The 11,666-nt window shown below is 34.5% G+C and overlaps 1 protein-coding gene across 1 annotated transcript; it reads left to right on the top strand.

Moving 5' to 3' along the window:
• Positions 1 to 2,794: 2,794 nt before the first annotated feature.
• Positions 2,795 to 3,727, top strand: LOC110753526 (ethylene-responsive transcription factor ERF024). Its single transcript, XM_021954439.2, has one exon. The coding sequence runs from the start codon at positions 3,025 to 3,027 to the stop codon at positions 3,643 to 3,645; it is 621 nt and encodes a 206-aa protein (XP_021810131.2). The 5' UTR covers positions 2,795 to 3,024; the 3' UTR covers positions 3,646 to 3,727.
• The last annotated feature ends 7,939 nt before the right edge of the window (positions 3,728 to 11,666 follow it).

The raw sequence follows: 11,666 nt of genomic DNA, 5'->3' as shown, positions 1-11,666 counted from the left end.
GCAAGGACAGACCTACGAAGGGGCTTAACTAGGCTTTAGCCCAGTGATGGTTTTGTACTTTAGTCTTTATTGTACAACAAAGTCCACTACAATTAAATATTAGCTCATTTATCTTTTAGAATTCAGCCTATTTTAGCCTCCAAATCAAATTTTTTTTCTTCTTCTACCCACTGAAATCCTACCATATTTTCTATATAAAAATATATAACCCTACCATATAATATTTATTAGCTCAAAAATTCCTGGTTATAAAAGATCTCTCAAAATAATAAAAAAATTAGGCCACCTTTAAAAAAATTCTTGAGTCCGCCATTGTGTTAGTGGCCTATGTTAAGTAAGTATAGAAACTTGCCATTTTTTACTTTTTGCACGTCCTTCCAGTGTAAGGAAAAAATATACTTATCTCATGGCCTATACTAAGTAATTTTTTATTAAAATATCTAACACTTTCAATTTTTTTATTCATGCACATTCTCCAAGTGTCAGTGAAAAATTATTTTATAAACATATATAAAATTGGCCACAGATGGAGTGGGCCCATGCCAACCAACAACTGGCCATGGGCTAGCCCTAGCTGTGGCAAAGTATTGCATGGGCCACCACTTCAGTGGCTAATTGTTTTCCAGCCATATATTACGAGCCACTGATGCACAGTAATCGTGGACATTACATACCAATAGCTGTTGCTAGTTTGTGGTTGGCTAGGCAAATTGTGGCGTTAGCCCCTTTTTTTTTAGAAATTGTATCAGGTAACAATACTAGTTTTGGGTGAGATTATCATTTTCTCCAAATGATTAATTTATAATTTTTCAAGAGAGAATTTGACACATGAAACTAGTGAACATGATTTATTTATTGGGAAGGAAAATTCGAACTTGAAATATTTTTAATATTAGGAAGAGTTATACCACTTATCGAAAAGCTAGTTGGTCACCCGATGAACATGACTTGATGGTATTTTTTTAGTCATATCATTCAAGTTGGTTGTTAAAAGGTCTAAAGAATTAAAAATTACAATAATTTAGCCATATCATTCAATTTATGCATATTGAACATTTTGTCATACTTATAAGTGCGAGGTCGTTCTTTGGTGAGGATGCCAGTGGCGGAGCCAGGATTTCACATTAGAGGGGCCCTTCATAAACCTTGTCTTCTCTTCATAATTATCATGAATTTCATATTTTAAATTGGTTAAATACTAATATCATCATCTACATTATTAAAGACTTAAAATTTGATAATTTATATTCCAGAAGAGAAAAAAAAAATAGAAAAAAGTGTTTATAAAGCGCAATATTAAGGTATCCAACTCATACATATAAAAAATGAGGAAAATAAAAAATTCACAAAGCTTTAAACAAAAGAGGAAGAGAAAGAAAGGTTAAAACTTTAGGAGTTTTTAGTGAAAATATCATAAATTAACCTAGAAGATTTAAGGGAGATGAGTAAAAGAGAGACCAAGAAATTTTATGGTTAATTTGTAGACAAAAAGAAGCTAATATATTATTTTATTTTAGGATAAATATCCTAAAATTAATCTAATATATTATAATATTATATATCATATATAATATACAAATAAAAAATGTAAAAATAGAGTGGACCACATTGGTCCCGTGATGGCTTTGTCACTAGAGGGTGCCATATATGAACCGTATATGTGGACCTTCATATTAGCCACATGATTCATCTAAATAGTAACCTTACTTAAGTTTAATGAAATGATCATGTGATTAATAAGAATGTTCACATGAGAGGTCCGTATATGAAACTCTCACTATAGAATTTCGCATATAAGTATATATTAATATTATGTCGCACAGGGCTAACCTTTTCCGATGATGGACTAACCCAAAATAGAGGAGGATTGGGCCAGGAGGTCCTAGGCCTTCAGATTCTTCGGCTCAATATGTACTTCCTTTGTTTCCTCAAGGTTGCTAAAAGAATTAATATATACATAAAAGTACATATAACTTTATAGATATTTTAATTACTTAGATAAGAGATTTAATCCAACCAAAAGGAGTTCAAGTCTAGATTCAACTCAGAGTTCGAATCCTGTGTTGACTGTTAGACTTAGTGGTAATCTTGTTTTTATAACTAAGACTGTGGTTTTAGACTTCCATTTCATTATGTATCCAATATAAATCCTATATATTAAACCTTAAACCATGACCCAAAAAAAAAAATATTAAACCTTAAAACGAGGTCATCTTCAACTCGATGGTTGGTTCCTTGGTTCCAGCTATAAGCTTAGGTTTGGCTTAGATCTTTCATCTTCACCCAATCGAGTTCAACTTAATAATAAAAAAACAAAATAAAATCGATTCACGAAATCTGATGTCACCGTCACATACAATATATAATTTTTTATATGAGATGCTTGTTAATCTAGAGTATCTACAATAATACGTAGTTGGCCATCGTGCCTTGTATATAGAGCTGGCTAGGCTAATCCTAAAATTTTCTTTGGGTGAATCATGTATATGGGCTATATTTTCTTTGCCATATAAATTTATATATTAATTAACCAAGTTGCAATATAGGTGATTGATTTCTCACACACATCACTCCCAAAGAGTGGAAGCTCAACTCTCTAACCAATATATGTCACGTCCATCACATTTTTACTGTCAATATATTCCTTGAATGGAATTATCAGCCTGAAAAGATCTGAAACCCCTCATTATTATAATCAAATCTTTGTTAGAAAGATCAGAGTAAAGTGGGGTGACATATATAGAAGATCTTAATGCCCCAAACACCACTGTTCTCTTGACGTTTGAGGCAGTCTTTTTGCTATGTACTAAAACGCAGGCCAACCCAGAAGTCCATCCAACACAAAAAAAGCTGGCTTACACCCCGACTCTCTTCACAGCGCAGTTAATCAACAACTGGTTTGCACTTTCTCCTTCTATCCCTCAAACTCTTCACCTATCTCACAATTCAGATCATCACTGAATCCCCTTGCCTCCCCCCCATTTAAATGGCTTCTCTCATCAACTTCCAACCGCCATCTGCACCATGCACACATCAAACAGCACATCTTCAAGCAGTAGTACTAATACTCCTACTACTACTACTACTACTTCCACCGCCCCTGGGCGTCACCCAACCTATCGGGGTGTGCGCCGCAGGAGCAGTGGAAAATGGGTGTCTGAAATCCGGGAGCCAAGAAAGCCTAATAGGATTTGGCTAGGCACATTTCCCACGCCGGAAATGGCTGCGGTTGCTTATGATGTTGCAGCTATTGCTCTCAAGGGTCAAGATGCCGAGCTCAACTTCCCCAACTCGGCTTCCTCGTTGCCCGTGCCAGCCTCTAATTCCTCACGTGACATCCAGGCAGCGGCAGCCTCCGCTGCAGCTGCTATAGGGGCGGCGGCCTCCGCCATGGGAGTGGGAAATGATGATTCTCATTCAAGAAGTGAGGTGCAGGCTCAGGGTCATAGAACAATTGAGGCTGCTGATAGAGTTGCGTTGAGTGATCATCAGTTTGTTGATGAGGATCTGATCTTTGACATGCCTAACGTTCTGGTGAACATGGCTGAGGGAATGCTTCTTAGCCCTCCTCGCTTGGACATAGCTGATGATGATGTTGTTGGTGCTGATCAAGAAGATGATCAGAACCTATGGAAATTTAATTGAAATCCCATCTTAATTATATCAATATCCACAATGGAAAAAAAATAATGAAAATAAACCCAAAAAATAAAAGAATAAAAAGAATACTAACCCTTGATGTATATGAAGGGGGGTCTCACATTCAAAACTTTGAAATTAGTATATGGCGTGTATATGCAGCATATATCTCGACTGCGAATATGATTGTGGTGTGTGTGTTTTTTATTAGACTTAATCTGCAGGATTTTCAATATTAGGAGTTGCTTTGTATTTCCATCATGTTCCTTCATCAGTTGCAGAATGTGCAATGGAAGGACCACGTGTTTGATAAAGTTTTTGAGCTAAGTGCTTGAATTGTTTGAATATCAGACAATGAAATGAATAATCTCATCCACCTTTGAATATTTGGCAAATATATAGAGATTTCTCACCTTAAAATGATCGTGTGTTTCTCTTTCTATCACTCTGCAGATACTTGAAATGGTTGCTTTCAGGGTTTCGCTTGTGCTTATGAACCGAAAACCTTAACTGCTGCCACCTACTAATCTATCAAGAAATCATGCAGAGCCTTCCACAAGTTTGAAGTTAAACATAGACAAAGCTTTACTGATAACTTTTCCAGAGAGCTTGAAGCAGATATGTAAAAGCCGCCATGAAATTGATCTGCAACAGATTTAAAATGGAAAGAAGATGATTCCAGAATTGCCCAGAAGCTACGACTTCAATCCATGGTCCAATTTTGTTCCCTCAGGTTTCAGAGCAAATAACCCTATTGTTTGGTTAAGAAAAGCAAACAAGTTTGGATTTATAGAATAGTGCTGTCTTTTCCAGATATTAGCTATGATTCTAAATGATCATGAGTAATCTCGTTTGGTAAAACTGTTTTATCAAAAAGAACATATATTACATGTAACTATTTATTTCATACAAAAAGTATATGGCGTATATAATCAATATATATTTTTTAAATTAGGGTTCTCTCAATCCACATTTTGTGTTAGGAACAGGTCCATAGTCGCCGGTTGCTGCTTTCAAATTGGTGTTTGTCTAGGTAGTGAGAGGGATATTGACATAAATATCCATTTACTAAACCCAAATTATGAAAATATTTATTAATCTAATCCAAGTTTGCTATTCAGCACCGTGTATTGTCAGAAGCATTTATAAATTAACAGTGATATATTGCTGATGAAGAAAGTTTATGGCCACCTTACCCTTAGTTGACGTGTCATTCTCAAGTTCTCAACTAGTTGAGCTGATCATACGTGGCACTCTTATAGTGGGAGAAGATACAAGGAATGTCAAAGATGGATGCTGACCCTTCACCTTCATTTGGTTGGAACCTACAAAGTCATGCAATCCTAGACCTTGCTAGTGTAGACTCTAGGCTTAGGCTGCATATCCAACAAAATCTGGTTCTTGTAAGTAAAGGTACGCACCAACCATATTGGTATTTGAGTGTTTGTGTTTATAAACCACGAATTTGAAACATGTAACCTTAATAAATAGTAGAATTATCTCCGCATGCTATCCATGCGTTCTAAGTTACTATAAGTTATAGTAGTTTGAGATAAAAATAATGTAGTTGTGAGAGAGAAAAAGTTCACTTTGTCGTCCTTCAATTCAATTCTAGACTCATTATTCATAGGCTCTAATTGATAAAGTTTGTTTATACCATATCTGATTGGACCCTTTTAAATGGACACGTGGAACGAATGGCCCACAAAGCAAAAGCTCATATGGCCCAGTCCAGTTGCTGGAACTTATAACTACCATCGACAAGGGTTAACCTTTGGCAACTTCATTAGCCAATTCGGCACAACGAAGGCACTTGTCGTATCGAAACTCTAACCCAAGGTGTTCCACCTCTTTTGTCTATAAATAAGGCTCCTGCCCCAATGCACTAGGTAATGGTAATTGGCACTAGAATTCTTATTTTATTCAATTACTTATTTACTATATCATTTAGCTAACTAAAGTATCAGAAAGCCTTCGGCTAGTACCACTCCGGTGCCTAAGGCTTACCTTTGTTCTGCTTCTCCTTGCAGATCCTTTCCACACATGCCGTAGAGCCCACGCGATTACAAGTGAAGGCATATCCTTATAAGCTGTTTCCATTTTGGACATCAACAAAGTTAAAGAGTTATCTTACTATTAGTAATTTGTGTCTCTTAATATTAGTAATTTGTGGTCCAAACTCCTGAGCAAAAAAAATTTGTGGTCCAAAACACCAAGGCAAAACTTCATTAGTGGACAAGGTCAAGATAAGTGATAATTATGTATTAACCACTGGTTTAGGCACCAAAAAAAGTGCATAATTATCACCTTTCTTGACTGTGCTAGCTTAATTAATAAATTAATAAGATTATAATTTTCCCACCTAGAATACAATACCCACGATTTACAGACATAATTTGTTCTTCTGTTCAATGAACAAGAAGAGGTAGAAAGTAGCTGAAAAGAAATTAAAGAAAACGAAAAATAAATAATTGTGGTAAAAGAATTTCAAATGAAAATTCATAAAAAGTTGCCATTGTTCTAATAAATGCGGTATTACTCAGAGCGTCTAATCAATTTGAATTTTGATTGATGATTATAAGCTTAAATTCATTCAAATAATGATTATGATTAGCAATGTAATTAATCCTCATTAATGCTTGATTACTTGATTGATAAGTTACGATAATAAGAAGTTGGGCGATTACTTCAGCAGAGGCATTGTCCTTGTTTAACTTTGTGCGTCATAACAACAAGAGTAACAGATTTTCACTGTTTACTTGATTAATGATAATATTGGAATCTCTGAGCAAGACACAAAAGAAGAAGTATTTTCCAATGGGATGGAGGCCTTTGTCTAGCCACAGTTTCAAGCAAACAAACCAGGCAAATTTGGGAAATGAAAAGACTGGTTGGTACCATTTTAATTAGTTATTGATTGTTGTTTTTCCAACAATCTAAAGACAGTAAATGATGGATTCACATCATAAGTGATTGTGAATGTGAATGAGGTGACTACAGTGGCGAAGCCAAGATTTCATGTGTGTGGGGGGAGCCCTCTTACAAATTATAAAGAATCAAAAATTTGAACTCACAATACATACGAAAAATAGTATATATATCACATATATCAAGATTTATATTGCTTATTGGTTGCAATCATAATTGTCCTCGACAAAGGGATAGACAAATACATTCTGGGCAAGAAAAATGGCAAGAGATAGACAAAGAGTAGCGATTTAACAAATCTCTTTAAAGCTTTTCCCCCATCCCCCATTAAACCCAGTAGAAAGAAAAAATCAAAATTTCTCAAACTAAAAAAATCCTTAGGTCCCTTCATGCATTCATATCATACATGAAAAAAAATGTTTTATGTAAAAATATTGACTAAGTTTGAAAAATGGTTTTTCGGAATAATCATTTTCTCAAGATAATTTTTGGCAGCTTTTATTCCTTACACATCAAATAAGAAAACTTGATTTTATGGGATTTTAGTATGAAGTATATATTGACTTAATGACCCATCATTTTTAGCCTAAATCATATTTTGCACTAAAACCGATTTTTCATATTTTGATTTGGTGGGAATTTGATTTTCTAGTATTTTTATTTGAATCCAAATAGGGGGTACTTCCTTATTTGCATTGTAAACTTAAGTAAATAGAGTAATATGAAAATAAATGAAAGTAAAAGGATAAAGACAATTACTTAAATGCTGAAAATGGAAATAAAGTAATCTTTACACCTGGAGTGCACCACCACCAGTTGAGCAAAGAGGCAATTTGAAGCACCTCTTTGTGCCTTAATATTAATAGGTCCGCCACAACACATATGGGTACATATCAAAACCTAAAGTATTTGAAACAATATACATATAGAAATACACAACAGTATATTACTTTAAAAATATTTAAAAATTTGAGTGGGGGCCCGGGACCACATTGGTCCCAGTGTGGCTCCACCCCTGGGTGACTAAGAATCCTCATGACAAGAAGCCTCAGAAGTTCAAGGGAATTGACTTCAAGAGATGGCAACAAAAGATGTTGTTCTATCTTACAACCATGAATTTGGCACATGTTGTTAGAGAGGAGGCTCCCAAAACAAATGAAAATCCAATGTCTAAGGAGACAATGATGACCATTGAGGCTCGGAAACAATCTGATTTCCTGTGCGAAAACTACATCCGTAATAGGCTTGATGATACTCTGTATGACATTTATTCGTCATACAATTCTGCAAAGGAAGTTTGGGAATTACTTGAGAAAAATTACAAAACGGAAAAAGATGGGGCCAAAAAGTTCGTAATTGGAAAATTTCACAAGTATGCCATGGTTGATTCGAAGATTGTTATTAAACAGGTTGAGGAACTTCAAATTCCGATCCATGAATTGCTTACAAAGGGGTGTTTTATTAATGAACACTTCCAACTTGGAGCAATCATAGAAAAACTGACTCCATCATGGAAAGACTTCAAAATTTACTTGAAGCACAAGCGTAGAGAGATGTCTATGAAGGATTTGATTTTGAGGCTTCGAGTTGAGGAGGATCACAGGAAAGGTGACAAGGGTGAAGTTCCTGTCATGGAAGCCAAAGCTAATGTCATTGAGACATCAAAGCCAAAATTCCAGAAAAACAAAGGCAAGAAAGCTGCAAAGAATTATGCCAATCCTCATGCACCAAAAGGCAAGGATTTCAAGAAAATCAAAGGTGTTTACTGGGTATGTGGAAAGTCAAGGCATAAAGAACAAGATTGCCGCCACTGAAGAGACCAAAATCCAACCAATCCTCAAGTCAATGTGACTGAAGTTAATGAGGATTTTGTGGTTGTAGTGTCTGAAACCAATATGGTTTCTAATACTAAGGACTGGTGGATTGATACATGTGCTACTAGGCACATTTGTGGTAATAGAAATATGTTCACTAATTACAAACAAAATTCTGGTGGTGAGAAACTGTACATGGGAAATGCCTGTGCATCTGCAATTGAAGGCAAAGGCAGTGTGTTGCTAAAGTTCACTTCTGGGAAAGTTTTAACCTTTTTGGATATGCTGCATGTTCTTGAAATTAGAAAGAACTTAGTGTCTGGCCCTATTCTTAGTAAAAAGGGTTTCAAATTTGTATTTGAACCTTGCTGATGACTTGTTCAAACTCAATTTAACTGGCAATGATGCTTTTAATAACATAAATAAGGTTTTCATTTATTTTGTTGAGTCTTCAAATATTTGGCATGCTAGATTAGGTCATGTAAATTATCGATCTATGCATAGAATAATGCATCTAGGTTTATTGCCTAAATTTGATATGGACTTTAATAATAAGTGTGAGACTTGTACATAATCCAAGTTTGCTAGGCAAACCTTTAAATCTGTTCAAGGAAGGTCAAATGAATTACTTGGATTAATTCATAGTGACCTTTTGTGACTTCAAATCCATACCAACTCGTGGTGGGAAAAATTATTATATAACATTTATTGATGATTGCAGTAAGTATTGTTATGTATACTTAATACATAGCAAGGATGAAAGCCTTACAAATGTTTAAGATATACAAGGAAGAAGTTGAAAATCAACTTGATAGAAAAGTAAAAGTACTCAGATCAGATAGAGGTGGAGAATATGAGTCCATTGCATTTTCTGATTTTTGTACAACTCATGAAATTATACATCAAACCACTGCATCATATACACCGCAACAAAATGGTGTAGCAAAGAGGAAAAATAGAACTTTCAAGGATATGATAACTTCCATGTTGAATAGCTCAAGGCTTCCACACAATCTGTGGGGTGAAGCCTTACTTACTACAAACCACATATTGAATTCCACATAAGAAGACTAATCAATCTCCTTATAAAGTATGGAAAGGACGGATTCCTAGTTACAAGACACTGAAAGTGTGAGGTTGCCTAGCTAAAGTACAAGTACCCTTACCAAAGAGGGTAAAACTTGGACCTAAAACTATTGATTGTGTTTTCATAGGTTTTGCTAACACAAGTGCTGCATATAGATTTTTAGTTTATTAAACATGATATTTCTGATATACATGTTAACACAATTATAGAATATGTTGATGCTGATTTCTTTGAGGAAATTTTTCCTTACAAAGAAAAGAGTTCCAGTTCAAACAAAAGTAAAGTACATGATGGAAATCCTAATGAACCATCCTCTTCAAGTGTCCAAGAACAAGACTTGGAACCTAGAAGAGGAAAGAGGACTAAAACACCAAAAAAATTTGAACAAGATTTTGTAAGTTTCTTGACTGAAGAAGAACCACAAACTTATAAGGAAGCAATGGCTTCACCTGAGGAATCTTTATGGAAGGAAGTTGTTAATAGCGAAATAGAATCCATTATGCAAAACCATACATGGGAATTGGTTGATTTACCACCTGGTAACAAACCAATTGGATATAAATGGATTTTTAAAAGAAAGCTAAAAGTCGATGGTACTATTGATAAATACAAGGCACGTTTAGTTGCTAAAGGGTATCGGCAAAAAGAAAGGTTGGATTATTTTGACACTTATTCTTGAGTATCAAGAATTACATCTATAAGGATGTTAATTGCTATAGCTGCTATACACAATATGGACATACATCAAATGGATGTAAAAACAGCTTTCTTAAATAGAGAATTAGATGAAGAAATATACATGAAACAACCAGAATGTTTGGTGGTAAAAGGTCAAGAAAATAAAGTTTGTAAACTTGTTAAGTCTTCATATGGACTTAAACAAGCTCCAAAACAATGGCATCAAAAGTTTGATCATACAATGATGTCACACTGATCAATTATATCCATTGCGTCACCAAGTAAATCCGATATGTTTTCACTATGGTAAGTTCAAGTCCAAAAGACACTTTTCCTAATGCATATAACATATGCTTCCTCTCATATGCATTATATTCATTAAGCACTTTAAGTATATCTTTACAAATGTGGGGTCTTGAATTTTGATTCAAATGTGGCGTATTGTTGGAAGTTTGAATGAAATTCAAGGACTTTTGTCCCACATTGGTAGAAAGAAGAATAAAATGAGGTCTTTATAAGTGTGGTAGTCTCACACTTAATAAATGGAAGTTAGGCCAAGTAAAAGCCAAATGGGCTTAAAATTCGATTTGGGCATTAAATATTTAATTATAGAAAAGATGGGCCTTGGGATTTAATTAATTAATTTTTTAGTTTCGAATTAATAATTTTTTTCTTAATTTAGATTAGTTTTATTAACTAGTTTTTTTTATAACAATTGTGACTCTTCTGATAGGGTTTCAGAAGTCTATTTAATACAGAAGAGGCCTCATTCGTTAAACACAGAGAAAGCATTCTACAAGCACATTCATATTGTCTAAGAGGAAAACAAACAAAGTTCGTCAGATTCTAAGTCCTAGTGCTAGGGCTTAGAATATAGATAGTTGAATCCTGGGAGGCAGTCACTTGTAGAACTTCAAGCATTGAGAATGGGTGAAATTACTGTCTTTAGGACATTGCATCAAATATGCAAGCCTCTATCTCGAATCCAAGTCAGTTTCATTTATTTATTGTTTACTGCATTTTAAATAAAATTTCGTTGGTAATATATATATAATCATTTTAATTAGTCACTTATTGTTGTTTTTACAACACCAAAGCATAGTGTTAACGTTGGTTTACTCTTTACTCATTTATAAATTAGATACCTATTCAATTATGACAGTTGTCTAAGATTCAAACCTCCATGGCATCTTAATAGTGTGTGCGTGTGAGAAACCCCTTCTCTTATAGTTTAGATTATCGATTGTATTAAAAAAAAAAAAAAAAAGCAGAGCAAATTAAAATTCATAATGAATTTACGTATGAATAAATAATTTGGTTTCTTAAGTATTATCGATTCTACTTTACAAAGAATAGAGAGATACAGTTGAATAAAAAAAAAAAAGAATGAATAGGAATTGAATTTACATTATCGCTTATCTTCCTCCTTCACAACCCCTCCCAAATCATAAGTCCGTATCTTGAAGCGCTCAAGCTTGTGTAACAACTCCTCCACTGATCCTTGAAGGCCGTGCGTACAT

This window comes from Prunus avium, chromosome 7 (genome assembly GCF_965620075.1).
Source record: "Prunus avium chromosome 7, drPruAviu1.hap1.1, whole genome shotgun sequence".
Taxonomy (NCBI): Eukaryota; Viridiplantae; Streptophyta; class Magnoliopsida; order Rosales; family Rosaceae; genus Prunus; species Prunus avium.
Note: the sequence above shows the minus strand (reverse complement) of the source record. Positions and strands in the feature narration are given on the sequence as shown.

What these genes read in the sequence shown, in the direction of transcription:
- LOC110753526 (XM_021954439.2), top strand. Translation starts at nt 3,025, where the DNA reads ATGCACACATCAAACAGCACATCTTCAAGCAGTAGTACTAATACTCCT.